The 16,214-nt window shown below is 47.1% G+C and overlaps 1 protein-coding gene across 1 annotated transcript in view; it reads right to left on the bottom strand.

Annotated features, from left to right (window-relative positions):
• Positions 1-16,214, bottom strand: part of LOC142557237 (synaptogenesis protein syg-2-like) — a 140,598-nt gene that overhangs the window by 7,858 nt on the left and 116,526 nt on the right. The window contains exons 7-8 of the mRNA XM_075668978.1: positions 2,896-3,198; positions 1,584-1,886 (exon numbers count right to left, since the gene is read on the bottom strand). Of these exons, the coding sequence (XP_075525093.1) occupies positions 1,584-1,886; positions 2,896-3,198 (606 nt within the window). The remainder of the gene's footprint in view (positions 1-1,583; positions 1,887-2,895; positions 3,199-16,214) is intronic.

The raw sequence follows: 16,214 nt of genomic DNA, 5'->3' as shown, positions 1-16,214 counted from the left end.
GGACACGTGGTTCTTGAAAAAGACGACTCGGGGCGGTTTGTGGCGGCCGCCGACTGGTGCAAAATGCAAATTACGCGCGCAGTGAGCGGTATTGTCTCAGCAACGCGTCAGCATGTATGCAACAGTAGAGAAAGGGGCATAGGGCGCTCTCCTTTTCAAATTTACAGTACAAGATAGCTGTGCCGGAAAAGAAAAAAAAAGAAAAAAGCAAATTAAATTTGCTATCAAGCCAACAAATATGTTCCAGAACTCAAAGCACGTTCCAAATTCGTGTGTGAATTTCGCTACGCCAGATATCAAGTGTATTGACGCAGAGATTGCGAGCAACTTCTTGCGTTTTTGCTTTTGTTCTGCAGCACGCTTAGTATAGTACCATGAAAATGCTAATCGATTTGTAATCTAACCAGAAAAGCCGAAACTTTGCTCAGTCCAGGCGTATGCAAGAAATAGCTGCCAATGCCAACAGACCACTCAGTGTTTAGCCCAGCATCTTCTTTGCAGCAGCTTTCTTTACATTAACACACCATCCGTCACGGTTGAAGTTACGAAAACAAAGATTCATCGCAGAAAGATAAATTCTCTGTCTGCGTTTGTCTCTGTCATCCTCCCTTAACAAGGAACCATGTTGACTTCATAAATGTCACCCGCCGTGGTTTCTCAGTGGTTATGGTGTTAGGCTGCCGAGCACGAGGTCGCGCGATCGAATCCCGGCCGCGGCGGCCGCATATCGATATCCGCTATCACGACTCTCTGGCGCCTCTTCTTACAAAGGACTGTAGCGTACAAAGCGCTTCTGAACACAACAGGCCCCGGGGGCGTATTTTGAAACGATTTTTTTCATTTTGCATTATACTCGCTTTTACAGTCGGGCGGTTCGCGGGACAAATAAAATATTAATAGAAGAATAGACGTAGAATAGAAGAAGTCTTATGAAATACATTTCTGGGCCCGTAGTCACAAGAAACATTTCTTACGCTAAAACTGTTTGTAAGAACACACGCCTGCCGATCGTCATGTCGGACATATTATTAGCGAAGGCGGCCGACCATTGTGAGAGAGCATGCACTCAACGAAAAGCTTTTAAATTCGGCACCTTATCTCATTTTATTCCTTAACTGAAGAAGACACTATGTAGATGTTACATTTGTGTTACGTAAGAGAGATAGAGAGAAAGAAATTGCGAGCGCCTACTGAAGGGTGTATAAGGAAGGAGAAAGGGAAAAAATTAACGCTGGCGCACTCGTCAGGAAGAGCGCGAAGAAAAGTCGTGTTTCTTCAGACACGTCTGTTTTCTTTGAGATTCGGAGTACTGCCTTTAAAGCACGCATTGTGAGTACCCGAGAGAGCCAGAATACCAGAACTTTGCGCTCACAGCAGATGGCTGTGCAACTCGTCGAGTTTGGTAGACAGAATGTCTGTCTAGCTCTCTACACAGAAAACCGACGGCGTCCGCAGACGGGATGCGTGATCATATGTGACTAAGCACCTCATGTAGCGCTGGCGCCCGTGCCAGCGAGCAGAAAATGGCGCCTGTAGCGAGCGTCACGCCTTTGTGCAGCAAACCTTCAGCAGCCCCCTTTTACCTCTCTCCGAGTATCCCTGGGCCGCGTTGGCGAGCACAGTGGCGCTGAGCTTTAGCGGCGCCGAACGCTCGTTGCCCCCGATGGCGTAAACGAGTAGCGTGCACTGGCTTCCCACGGGTAGGGCGTCCACCCAGAAGGATGGGGACACCGAGCTCAGGTTCGCCACCAGCCGACGTCCCCGTTCGCGCACTTCCAGCTGGTAGAGCACGCCCGGCTGGTGCGGTGCCGGCGCGGAGCACTCGACGCGCAGCGAGCCCGCCACCTGGCGCACCACGCTGCAATTCTGCGGGGCATGGGGCGGACCTGCACGCCAGCGAGTCCGGTCGGCGAATGTTGCAGCTCTATATTGCACGCAACATACATCAGCGCAAGCTGAAGTTGGCGCTATTATCCCACACATGCCGACTGAAAGCACTTTACAATTACTGCTGCTACTAATATTAGGCCATTCTTCATGTTCAAATTCGTGGTTATCTTCTTTTTTTTTTCAATTTGGTTCGCGGTTTAAACTGTTTATTCACTACGGTGTTTTTTTTATATTGACGAGTACATTACTGTAGGCCCCTAAAACCACAGAAACTTTCATCTATCATGTGAGAGCATTGGGGATTTCTTTTTGAATTTCCGTTTTCGGCGCAGAAGTCCCACGCTTTTTTCTGTTTCTTCTGCTGATGTTACTTACCTAGTGTGCTATGCACGATTAGATTAAATAAGGCCAAGCAGTGACCCTAGACAGTCCTAAGAAAACCTTGTCGCAGTTACTAAGCACTTTAACTATGGGACTATCTTCTGGCTTAAATCCTTTCGAGGATAGTATTGCGTGACATGGCATTCACGACGCTTCATTGGGGCGACAGCCATAAATTGACAATGCACTCGAGAACTGTGCGACACGCGTGAGATTGTACTAGAGTATTAGGCTGCTGTGCTCAGAACTGTGCTAACTGAAAATAATGCTTATCGGAAGTGCGCAATGGCTTTTCACGCACTTGCTTCCGCTCCCCTAGCTCGGTGATGCGCAGTCAAAGTGATATTCCCTACTGACGAAAAAAAAAGCGCCAAAGCACAAGGGACGAGAAAGAAAGACGACACAAGCGCAGACTGGCAACTAAAGTTTATTGTCAGAAACAAAATTTATGCCATAGCACAAAACACACGCAAAAGCTTAAACAATAGCGGCTAAATAATGAATTTCTAGTTTATGCAGCATTCAGTGCATCTGCGATATTCCCTAAAGTGATGGATCGATAAATACGGCTCCCCAGAACTGCCGTCGCCAGTAAACGCAGTCACCGACGAGCGTGCCTCTTACCAGATGGCAAGATTTCAGATAGGCAGGGCTCTGGGGCAGGGCCCAGAGCGTTGCGTGCCCAGCAGCTGATGATGCCGTAGTCTGATTCGTTCTCGGGCGCGTAGAGCAGCAGGCTGCTGGCTAGGCCGTCGGCGCCAGAGGCGGACGCCCAGGCCAGCTCGCGGCGCGGCCCCGATGAGGCGTTCAGCGACCACTGGAACGTCACGTTGGCCGGCTCGGCGCGCACCGAGCACTGGATGCGCACCTCGTCATTCTTAGCCGCCCGATGGACACTGCGCTGCTTCGAAGCACATACAGGGGCATCTGGCGGAAACGAAAGGGACACAAAGCGCGCGTCAACAGCAGCTCATCGTGGAATGACGTCACAGGTTACGGTATGCCTAGACATATAACGAGGCACACAGGCTCATTCGCTTCATTGGGCCATCTTGTTGTAGCTATAGTAAGATACACCTTTAGAAAAAAATGGGAGGCCCAGCCCGTATGACCGAAGACCGACAGCCGATTGCCTCTGCTACTAAAATAATACCACTCAAGAAATCGTTCTTCTGAAACGCACAATTGTCGGTATAAATAAAGACTTTTGCATTTTAATGACTGATTTAGTAGAGCTCTCATGTGCTGCAGCACTTATGCGTGACTGTGCCACAGCACGCATTCTACAGCTTGCGCGCGCGATAAGCACTGGTGGAAAGCAATCAATGGACGGTGCCACACAACGCTTGAACACCACTGTTAGACGCTCGGCTATCTCACTGCTCACAACGATCGTTCACGCTAAGTTGACGGCGACAGATCTTTGCGTTGGAGGCTTCTTTTGCAAATATTTTCTGTTGAGACGCTCGTAGGTTTGTTTCATGCGCGCACGCGTTTCTCATTTCTCCTGAGAATGGTTTTGCTCCATCACTTCACCCTGTCCGACGAGAAACGCAGCGACACAGTACGCGAACACACTCGCCGCTGACAGTAGGCACCACACTTCGGCAAACTTTTCTCGTCGTAACTTCACTCGGGAGCGTAGTAAGAAAGAACATGGAACAAACAGGCAGGATGTGTGTTTGCTGCGGCCAACGCAGGATCCTGTTTTCAGGCAAAGCGTAGCGTAGCGTCAGCGATGCTCGCTGCAATGTTTCTTCGCCGGATCACGGCTTAAAATAAACGCACGCGGCACAAATGCCGCATCGTAAGCTCGCAGTAATATTTCCGACATGATAGACAATCACAAACAGTTTGGGAATTCACTGTGACGAGGGTTTGACGCGCACAGCTGACGCGACTTGACCCAGTTCGAAGCCCGGGCGGCCATCTTTTCCGACGGCGGGGTCACCGGCCGTCCGGCTCATGACGTCGGTCCAGAGTGCGCGCCCATTGGTGGATGGTCGTGTGCATCCGCCTCGGAGGAGTAAACAATCCCTTTTTCTAAAGTTGTACCCGACTATAGATGATATTAAACATGCTTACAAAAAAAAAAGCTGCCTTTCTGGCGCTCTTGCCAGCACTCTAATGGAAATACGTAGAACAGTCATAGTACGTCGCAGCAAACATGAAACATGCGCCGTTTTCCGTGCTAGAATCTCGAACACGACCCTTTTCGAAGGTTCCTTTTTTTTATTTTCGCGTCCATATAATTATATTTACAGTCGTTCCCTTCTTTATTGATATCCACATTTTATTAACATTGTAAACGCGCTGTGGTTGTTTAGTGGCTATGGTGTTGGGCTGCTATAAACGAGGTCGCGGGATCGAATCCCGGCCACGGCGACCGCATTTCAATGTGGGCGAAATGCGAAAACATCCGTGTGCTCAGATTTTGGTGCACGTTAAAGAACCCCACGCGGTCCAAATTTCCGGAGTCTCCCACTACGGCGTGCCTCATAATCAGATCGTGTGGTTTCGGCACGTAAAACCTCATAGTTTAATTAATTTAGCATTGCAACAATCATTTAAGGTCACACAACTATGGCACTTGAGTACGGCACGTGCGAGAGGCATCCAAATTGATCGACCCATATATATATATATATATATATATATATATATATATATATATATATATATATATATATATATATATTGCCGTAATAAAAATGTGGATGATCAAAACAGTCACTATAATTGACCGAAGGGCAGGAGTGGGTGAAAGAGACTTTTATTTATAATAAGGTTGGGCATCTTCCTCATAGGGTGACATCCTTAGTTCAGGGCACCATGAATTCTTACCACTCCGTGTGCCTGCTGGATCCGCCATCGCTGCTCTTGCGGATTTTAGCTGGTCAACGCAGTCTCCAAGGAGGAAATTGTGAGCGAACTTGTGGGTAGCCCGGAGGGTGTGGGCATACCCAGGCGCAGTGATATGTACAGTGGACTTTCGGCCCCCGACGGAAGAGTAGGCGGTAGATTGTATGGGGTGGAAGAGGTGAAGAGTAAAGAGACAAGGAAATGAATCAGTTTGTACAGTTGTCGACTCGTGATGGCTTCTTCTCGGTTAAGGTAATGGTGTAGTCTGGGGACGCGTAACCTTTCAGGGGAGTTTAGTGGTTCTGCAGGCGGGTCGTCTGATTTGGGCAGCTTTTCCAATGGTGCCCAGTCAGCGAGCTATTGAGATATCACATTAGCCCGTTCCTTACCATGGAGAGAGGCGTGTTCAAGTGCCCAGACCATAAGCACCATGTGTAATGTGGAGGGATGTAGTGAATTGAGAATACGGCGTGTGCAGAATGTTACCATTCTATTTGATAGTCCTGCAGGCAGTTTGTAAATCAGTGACTGTGATGGGTTTATCCGATGCCGGTATGGTTGTTCCTCCACCTTGTCGCTGTCCACTGTGTTAATACTGCAAGTTAGTAATGCAAGTAAGCGTGACCGAAGACCGGGAACCTTCTGTGTTATCTAATGTGACTAGACACGTGTCACGTCTTTTTATCGGCACCGGGTCACATGGCTGCATAAGACCGGTGTGTCCCACCTGCCGTCGCCAAGGGCTCGAGCCAGGGCTTGTGCTTTTGCCTGTCTACAGCTTTTATGACGTTCAACGTGCATATTGCGGGAAATTGGGGCCACCTCATTATAGTACCGTTGGGAGTTCACAGATTCTGTTCACTTACTGCACTAACACCTCATGCACAAATTCAGGCTCATACAGCCCCCGACCTCAACTGCCTACTTCGCACCGCTTATGCATACTGTCGCCGTTCTCATTTCTGTTCTTCAATATTCAGATGGCCTGGCTGCCACAGTTGCTGCACCTCTTCAACGCCATTGCGAGATTCTTTAAAGCCGCGTTTACGAGATCCCTTCTTGGAATAAGGCTCTACAGCTGAATTTGAGCTTCGCAAGACCAGAACTTCTTGAGAGCTCTCCACAGAGTGCATTCCCATTTCTATCCGATATCAGTAAGACCATTTTAAACGAGTCACGGCAGCACCGGTGCGGCTTATAATGGGAGGTATGGTAGATAACAACGATAAAAACACTGATGAGGTAAAGTAAGCGAGTTGTAAGTGCCAATGGCTACAGGAACATCAAAACGATGACGCCCTGTGACATTTCTTTTCGTAAACGTGCCCTGTTGAGCAAGTGATAAATGTTGAGGTGGAACTAACAAACCTGTCAACTGATGCTTTCAATCATATACACTCGTAGTAGGTCTGTTGGAGACACTGTACTCCAATTCTTACTGATGTGAACTGGACAGCACCTAGGGCGACATCCAGCAATCTGCACTAGAAAATTTGCATAAATAGTAGGTCTCGATCTGGGCTGAGATATCACGACTATTCTATTACAATTATTTTCCTTTTTAGAGCCCCGTCAGTGCTCTGAGTGGCGCTCCGCCAACATTGTGACAACAATCGTCCGTTCTTGAGCGGTGAATCATAAGAAAGGAATATAATCGTCTGAAATGAATTGTTATATTATACCGGCCCATTATTATGCTAATAAGTGCGTACCTACTTCAAGCTGCAGGTGTTTATTTTACATAAAAGTTAGAACTACTTGCGTAGGGCCTCATTTACTCAATGGTACTGCCACTCGTCAGCTAGAGCGTGGGAAGAAATGACTTTTGTTAGAATTATATTACATTCTGGGGCTTTATGTGCCAAAAATATGATTACATTTTGAGGCACGCCGTAGTGGGGACGCCAGATTAATTTTGACCACCTGAGGTTCCTCACCGTGCACCCAGCGCACGTCTTGTCTTGTCTTGTGTCCCAGACAGTGGCACATACCCACTATGAGGGATTGGCCAAGAAGCAGGCGGTTTTTCGTATGCCTAGAAGTAAAGCCAAACTAGATTTTACGTGCTTTCTGCATTTCTGCATTTCTAGGACTTTTGATTACGAGCGTGTACATGACTTTCGGGGTCATTACGTACCGAGGCACACGTAAAGGGGACAAGATAGTGCTTGCAAAGCCACGGTCAGCACGCAAACGATGCTGTATTTAAATGCTGCTCTCATCTAAAAGCAAAAGTTTTATTGACTGTCGCTCTTTAAAGACGCTGAATTATTTCTGCGACAACCCCGCCTGCCCTCACCGCCAAGCCCTTGGTCCCATTCACAGATCAAGTTCTTTTTTTATATTATTTGTTTTATCATTTGTGAACTTGAACGCCCTCCGCCACTTTGACCCACAATTGATCAAACCGGCCATTTGCTCTCCCCCTCTCTTATCCTGCGACCAAGAGTTGCCAACGATTTTTTTTTTGCTTCTCAAATATGGACAAATATGCTGTCTCATGACCTAGTAGACTTTGCAATTTGAAATGCATACAGAAATTCGCAGCACCGTAGCATCACAAAGCAACTGATGGGAGAGTATGATGTTGTCACGGGTCAGCGGGGTCATATTTCTGCTACCTGTTAGACATGGCAGCGGTGGCCCAGGAACTCCCAAGTCAATTACTTTTCATGTAATCTGCAAGAGTTATGTAATCGGCCAAGTCTGAATACCTCGCATGGACAGCGATCTCCGCAGGCAAAAGCTAAGCCTCTGCCGTTTCGGGGTTTCAGAAATAACTAGAAGTGAAGGCGCAGTCTGAGCTGAGTAATTGCATTGGATAGAACGCTCGGGGCAGGCGTTTTTCACTGGACAAGTTTTGTTTTGACGTACATTAAATAAGCTTACATGGTAGAGTGTCAAGATAGCTTACTTCTCTCTTAATGTGGCGCTGGTGTTCAAAAGTTACATGCCTTTCCTAATAAGCCGCCTCTTTTCAGCGAATATTAGGGTGACGCATGGCTTGCTTTGTAGGTTTAGAGAAACCAGTAATACTCATATAGGCTTCCCGAGCTAGAAGTATAAATCTGCTTAATAGAAGATGGAAAAGATCAAAAACAAACAGAAAAAATATTCGACGATGACCTGAGCCTTGCTTAGGTTCATTCAATTGCACTCGTTGGTTCTGTTCCATGGTCTTGGTATGATTTATTCCAACTAAGAACGAAGATATGGCGATATTTTTTTTGCGGGCGTGTTAAATCACCCACTTACTAAGCTTTCGATATTGTAAGTAAAGTGCGGGGCGAGCACGCAAGCCTGCCTAATAAGACGGGGCTTTCGAATATAATGTAATATTCGAATCAAGTTGAACCAGAATATGCAGACTCCGAATATAAAATGCAATAACGATTTTTATTTATTTGTATAAGCATGAAAGATGCTGAAGAAAAAGATAAAAATGTTTGATACATGTCCTTGAATACACGGATTGCCCTTTCCATGTACACCGATATGTATACGAGCAAAAGGCAATATAACAAAACCGAAGCAAACGAAAATCACAATTTGATGCACGTGCTTTCGGCAAATACATGCTAATATACAATTGAGAGCATACGTTCTCGCTGTCGAAAAAAAAAAAAACAAGTGTATAACTACAACAATATCGTTCTGTGCAATGACGCAAACATGTGGTCGACCCAGCAAGGGTCGCTCAGGGTCAATGAAGTCTTTCTTACTGCGACACAAGGGCCCCTTTCATAAATTTGTCTAGCACAACCACTCGTCTCTTTTCTGGTCATCCTCATCACAAAAGTTTTCTCGACTCCACGTTTTCAGCGGCAGATTACTCATCGTCTCCCACCATCCTCATCATCTAGGGGATCTTCACGTATACCTAATAGTTGCCGCGCGTTTGTAAAGACGGTATAGCTTGTCCGAACATACATATAATGGCCTTGAGTAAGGTTGGGCTCAGCTAGCGTGGTGAAGCTTCAGGGCTCGGGGTACCTTCAAACTAAGATGCGATCAGAGCCACAGGGGTTGCCAGCGCCCTTTCAATAAAGCCCAAATAGGCTTACAACTTTCGCAACTGCAGTGGTGGCGGAGTAGTTGAATATCGCGAACTGAAAAAATTAGTTGCGAATATCACGCACGTCGCATCAGATATTCTAACGCATGCGCGCATCCGGAGTCGTGATATTAATCGCTTGATAGCCAGTTTCTGAATCGGACGCACCTGTGTTCAGTATGGGCTAATCTAGCTTGATTTCTGTATTTCCTACCCCATTTTTTGCTAACTTACCTACTGCGATATTTATGCCGCCATGGCAGCTCCTTTGCTCATAAGCAAATGTAAATATATCCATTGCAAAGCAGTATTCCTTGAACAAAGTAGGAGGGAGTCACTCACGCGAGCTTATCCTCAGATAACGTGTTACTGAAGAGAAGCTAACTTCGACGAAAACTATTTAACGAGCTATGCAGCTGTACAAGCATAAATTGGAAGCCTTTGAGGCGTTTTAATTTAAGAGGTGGCATGTACAAGTACGGTGTGCACGCTGCTGCTTGCTGGGAAAATAACTAAAGCCTGAGTATGCCGTTTCGGCCCTTGGTGTACCTGGAGGCGCCGCGTTAAGTCACTTGCTTGGGGATGAAACAAAATAACAAATATTCAACGAAAGCTACTAGCTGAGCTGCTGTGGATGTTTCACCTCAGACCAAATGAGATGAAAGCCGCAGACTGATTGCAGCGGAACACGGAGCTCTGCGAGAAATTGGACGTTGGCAATGCTGTTATCAAAGTTATTTACGTCATTTCCAGGCTCAGTGTGCCTCATGTCTCAATGAGACGCCAATATTTGCTGATCTGCAAGTGAAATCTACTGCTTTAGACAGGCCCATTTTTAAATTTACTTTGTAACCCTTTCACACGTTCCAAAATTCGTAGCATTTGTAATACACTTGTAACCTGTGTGTGGCGTATGCACGACACAGATACATCTTTACTGCCCAAAGGTTGCACGACTTTCTCTAAACGCGACAAAAATAAAACGTTTTCAATATTTCGACCATATAGTTATTACATATTACATAGGTAGGGTCGTGCCCTTTTGAATTGGTAGCTGGGTTTTAATGAGAGGTGAGAATAAGCTTTGCCACAAATTTCAGTGATTGTTCAGCTAATTCGCAAATATTACGAACGATATTTTATCGCGATAGCAAATATATAGACACTCCAGGCGCATTCTTGCCATCGGCATTGCCGTCGTCGTGATGTTCCTTATGAAGTCCAAGGGCGATAACCCCGTCGTCATTCGTGGTAAACTGCATGTGCGAGTGAAAGAGAGCTAGAGATGCCGACGATCAGCGGCTCAATTTAGCGCGGGCGACGGCGAAAGTGGAGAGCAAACGCGCCGTCTTCCGTCGCGCGAAAGGCCGTGAGGGAGAGAGGGAGGGACGGAACCGGGCACGGCGTTGTGCTCCGGCAGCAAATGCGCATTTCGTGACCGGGCGCAAAGGAAACTGCCGATCGCAGCTCAATATCGCACGCCGCGTGAGGAAGAAAGCCGGGAGGCAATGTCTGGGGAGAGAGGCCGTATGTTGAAAGGGATCTGCAGACGACTCATACTTGCGCTGTTCGCCCCGCTCTTGCGTTGAAGCGACAGACCGCAAGAATGTCACTTCGCTCGCTGCTGCTGGTGCCGCGCTTGCTCGCACCAGTGTCCAGCGTTTTCTTTTCTTTTTTTTTTATTTATTTATTTATTTATTAGTAAAAATACAGATAATTGCATGTGCGTAGTATACATAAGGAGGTCCCATAGTCAAAGACTATAGGACCTCCTTATGTATTGACTCCTTACGTTTTGACAGGAAATGTCCACGCTCATCGAGTGTGATGTGTTCATGTCTGCTTGTGCGCGCTGACACCGTGCTTTTGAAGGCCAAAGCCTTTCTCGGCTCATGGTGAAGTTTGTGTCAGCAAAACTGACCGCCATAGTGTCCGCCGAAGCGGCATCACACCATATGAAGACAGATTAAAGAAAGATTAAAGAATGAAAACTAATTGATAATGACAGTTATTGAATGATAACGTTATAATAGAGATTGGTAGGATTAATAATGACTAGTAATGACTACTAATGACTCAGAAATGACCAATATGTCTAACGAGGGCTTGTAATGACCACAATCGATTACAAATTACTAAATACGCTTACTAGTGAGCAGTAATGACTGATAATGACTGAAATGACTTGTAAACACCAGTAATGACTATGAAATGACCAATATGTCTAACGACAACTTGTAACGGCAATTTATTACAAATGACTAAAAATGCTTATTAATGACCAGTAATGAATAATAATAACTGAAATGACTTGTAATGACTACTAATGACTATGAAATGACCAACATGTCTTATGACGGCTTGTAATTACCACAATTCATCACAAATGAATAAAAATGCTTGTTATAGTGAGCAGTAATGACTAAAAGAAAGAAGAGAAGGAGAAGAGACAAAGAAAAAGAGGCGATTGATAAGGGGAGGTAGAGTAGGCTTTCGCCGTTTACCTCTTAAGAGAGATCTTAAGAGACCCTGTAATTTTCTTTCAGTTAGTAAGCGAATTCTTCCATATTTATACGGCCGAGAAAACTGCTATGGTTACTTCGCATGGCTGTCTACTAATTTGCTGTCGCAATCGATGCTTCGGCTTTTTTAATTACTGGGTCTAATACTGTTGTTCATATGGCACGCTTAAAACTTGTAATCTCCCTTATTCGTTTGGGAAAATTCTTCCATTAGAATGACCCTCCAAGGCATGCAATGCTCAACGTTTCAAAGGCACCGCGGGGCGAGATTGGCCTTCTCTCTGGCCACGTGACAGAATTCTCGTAGCTCTAAAAACCCATTGGTTGAGAGGGACCGTGCTCCCCACTCTGGTCTGACTTTCAGCTTCAGGCGCATAAAGGATGCCCGACACAGATCTGCTGTCATTTATGGGCACTCGTGGAGTTCGCTCCGGAATGTTTAACAGAAACTAAGCCCGTAAAATGTAATGCTCCCTTTCACTTGATTCCATTACTTTCTTATCATACAGTACTCAACACCGGCCAATCCAGGTGATAAAGTAGGCGGGGCAGAGCTAGTACCACTTACAACTCTTTTTCTCGCCCATTAAGCTTTTTAAGCTGTGCCTTCGTACTTGCTGTGAAAGTAGACGAGGTTGCTGCTTGAGAAGCCCTTCGTTGACTATTCTATAGGTGTGGCCTATGATATACCTACGTCTTGCTATAGAATGTATATCGACCAAACCAAACGTTGCTTGAACGACCGCTTTCGTAAACAAGCGCAAAAACTTTTACTTGAAAATTTTTCACAGTTTCGCCTTAAAGGCGAATTATCATTGCGATAGCAAAATATTAGACAGTTTTACGCAGTAACGACAGTAGTTTTATCGGCCGTATAAACTTGTAAACGTTCGCTTACTAACTTAACAATAACATGAGCGTATCTCATTTGAGGACTGCGGACACTCGCTGTTGAAACGCTGGCGTGAGGAAGAGCGGCAATTAGTGGCGAGAATTAGGAGTGGCGCCCTCTCGCGAGTGACGTCACGGCCAGGACGCCGTTCGCTCCGGCTCGCTCGGCTGCCGCGCGCGCTCGTTCGCTTCGTGTATGCTTGGGGTATGGGTAGCTCGAGCCGTACGTATTGAAGGATACGTCGGCTTCTTTCAGCTGTCATGCCTTAACCACAGTTGCTTCTTCAAAAGCGCGTGAGTCGAGAAATTTTGCGGCTCGGATATCGCAAGCTATGGCGTTAAAGTGGTCTACTGGTTTTGCAATGCATATATGCGCAATGTCTATCGGTAAATTTTGCGTAAAAAGAATGTCTGCAAATTCAACACGCGAAGTTGTGTATGATGCCTCGCTAAACACTTAACATTCCCTTAGTATTTAGCTATGAGAGACATTGCATTTTACATGGAAGAAAAATCTTGGTAATTGGCGTCAGCATGTTATCCGATGTTAGAAAGACACTGCCCAGCGAAGCTGTCATCATGATTCTTATTACTCTGGTGTGTTGTTCTATTCAAATATGCCCATTCATTAATGCGTAAAAAAATTGTTAGGCGCGCATTTCTTATGAAAAAGCTTGCGGCTACTTTCATCCCCCTCTGAAACAGGCCTCCAAAAAACGAATTGCTCATGGCTGCTAACACGACGGCGCGTCATGTAGAGTATTTACATAGTTAATTCAGAAACACCATAGTAGCAATCACCTGAGAGAAAAGTTTCGTTAAGATCGGGAGCCAATCAATTGAAAGTGATGAAATGTTTCATAGTGGCCTTCAGTAGCCTTTAGCGACAATATGGCACACCCCTGATCACGTAACGGTAGCAATCGACTGTCGGTATGGCGAGGCACGCTATGTTCGCGAAACACACCAGCTCACTACAACTTCGAATTGAAACCATAAAGCATTTTTTTACAGCGCCATCTTGAATGGCTAAAGTATTCTCGAGCTACTACAGCGCAGCTTAGATTGCTTAGAAAAGGAAAATTCAAGCACCATGTCTCACCATGTCTCGATCCAGCGTTCTTTAATTATACGAACGGATAACTATTCGCTTCGTCGGTACTGTTGCGTTTCGCCTGCGACGCGCGGTTTTGCCGGCGCGACTGCGGCGGGGCGGCAGACATTTTGGCCCGTTCGGCGTCGCCGCAACGCTCCCCGCCAGGCGTTTCCAGGCGTTTCCAGGCATGTTCCGATGCCACGTGTCTTCATGTGCGTGTGTGAGTGTATGTGCCATTGTGCCCGAGCGGCGGCGATGCGACAGCAGGGGGTCACCCTCTCCTTCCAGTCATTGTGCCCGACCAGAGGCGCTACGAGAGCCGAAGTTACCTTCTCCTCCCAGTCTTTGTGCCCGACCGGCGGCGCTACGACAGTGTGCGTCACCATTAGCCCATTGTACAATCACGTGCTCGTCTATTGAGGGGTTCCTTCTTGCCCTCAACTGCGAGAGTATAAAAACAGCTGCCCCCGGACGCCAAAAGGAGGGCTCCGATTTCTTCTGTTGAGTAAAGTGCTCTCCCGTCTCTCTACTTCGGTCAACCTGACCGCCAACTCTTTGCGATGTTAAAATAAACAAGTTGTTTTGTTGTTACCAGTCGACTCATGCTTTGCCGGGACCTTCGGATGCTTCCAGTTGTACCCCAGGCCGCCAGGCCAACGCTACCCTTGGGGCTTGCGACCCAGGTACAATCACGGGCGTCAGCGCCGAGTTCCCAACAACCGATGCCATCGGTGGGATCCAAACAACTGTCTGCCAGCGGTGAGATCGCGACAACGGAGGCCAGCAGCGAAGATATGCAGTTGACTGTATGCTGAGCAGCTCAACGACGATCCGGGAGCAGTGCAACGAGCCCTGTGTGATGACTGGTTGCCTGCAGCGGAACGACTGCGCTGGACTCTTGGCTGCGAGGTTTGGTGAGTGCGGGACTTTCTTCTTCTGAGCTTTGCCAGGCTTTTGTTAGTGTCAGAAACAGAGCTGGTAATTGTGGTTGTCGTTGCTGCCGGGTTAGTTTGCGGCAAGACAATAGTAAGCAGTAGAGAAAGCAGCATTCAGAGCAGCCATGTATTTGAAGTCGTTGCGCAAACCGAAATTGTTGGAGCTTGCAAGAGAGTTGGGTCTGGATGTCTCAGACAAACTAAGAAAACCTGAACTGCTAAAGGCTATTCTTGAGTTAGAGGCTGAGGATGACGAGCTGTCGGAATGCCTTGAGACCATTGAGGAGAGGGAGACTGCAAAAAGACAGGAGCGCGAACTTAAAGAGCAAAAAGAAAAAGAAGAGCGTGAACGTAAAGAACAGAAAGAAAAAGAAGAGCGTGAACGTAAAGAACAGAAAGAGCGAGAGCAACAAGAGAAAAAAGAAGAGCGCGACCGTCAACACGCGTTGGAAATGAAGCGTCTCGAGATAGAGATGGAACGCGCTCGTAATGGAAGTCAGGCACACGGTGCAGGAGAACGCGTATTGTTCAAAATGACTGACCTGATGCGGCCGTTTAAGCTTGGAGAGGACATTGGTTTGTTCCTGGTTAACTTTGAGCGAACGTGCGAGAAGCAGGGGTTCTCTCGGGAAACGTGGCCACAGCGCTTGCTCACTTTGTTACCCGGCGAGGCGGCCGACGTAGTCGCTCGCATGGATAGAGAGGAGGCAGAGGATTTCGACAAAGTAAAATCGAGTCTGCTAAAAAAGTACCGGCTGTCTGCGGAGGCGTTCCGTCGGAAGTTTCGGGAAAATGAGAAAGGCAGAAGTGAGTCATATACAGAGTTTGCGTATAGGCTTATGTCAAACATGCAGGAGTGGCTCAAAGAAGAGAAAGCGTTTGGTGACCACGATAAAGTTCTGCAGTGCTTCGGGCTAGAACAGTTTTATAGTCGGTTACCGGAGAACGTGCGATACTGGGTCTTGGATAGGCCAGACGTTTGTACGGTGGCTAAAGCCGCTGAGCTAGCCGAGGAGTTTGTGACGCGTCGGGCTCGAGGAGCTAAGGACGGTCAAAAGGGTGAATTTGGCTCGAAGTTTGAGAGGCCGAAGTTCACACCCATGAGAGCAAAGGGGAACACGCGTAGTGCGGATGCGAGTGGAAGCAGTGCGACCGAACCTAAGGAGACGGCGGCAGCCGAAGCCGAACGCAGAAAGCGGTTCGAGATGAGGCAAGCGCGCGTTTGTTATACGTGCCAGAAGCCGGGTCACTTTTCGGCGCAGTGTCCGGAAAGAACACCAAAAGTTGTGTTTTTTTCAATGGGCAGCACTGACGAGAACATGAAGCTTCTCGAGCCTTACATGCGAGACCTCCTCGTGAACGGGAAAGAGTGCCGAGTGCTTCGCGATTCCGCAGCTACGATGGATGTAGTTCACCCGTCTTACGTAGAACCCCATATGTTCACGGGCGAGTGCGCGTGGATCAAGCAAGCCGTGGAAGCTCATAGCGTGTGTCTGCCGGTAGCAAAAGTGCTTATTGAAGGACCTTTCGGAGCGCTTGAGACGGAGGCGGCAGTGTCATCTATGCTGCCCCCCCAGTACCCG

The sequence above is a fragment of the Dermacentor variabilis genome, chromosome 1 (genome assembly GCF_050947875.1).
Source record: "Dermacentor variabilis isolate Ectoservices chromosome 1, ASM5094787v1, whole genome shotgun sequence".
Lineage (NCBI taxonomy): Eukaryota > Metazoa > Arthropoda > Arachnida > Ixodida > Ixodidae > Dermacentor > Dermacentor variabilis.
The sequence above is the reverse complement of the archived record's forward strand: the minus strand, read 5'-3'. Positions and strand labels throughout refer to the sequence as shown.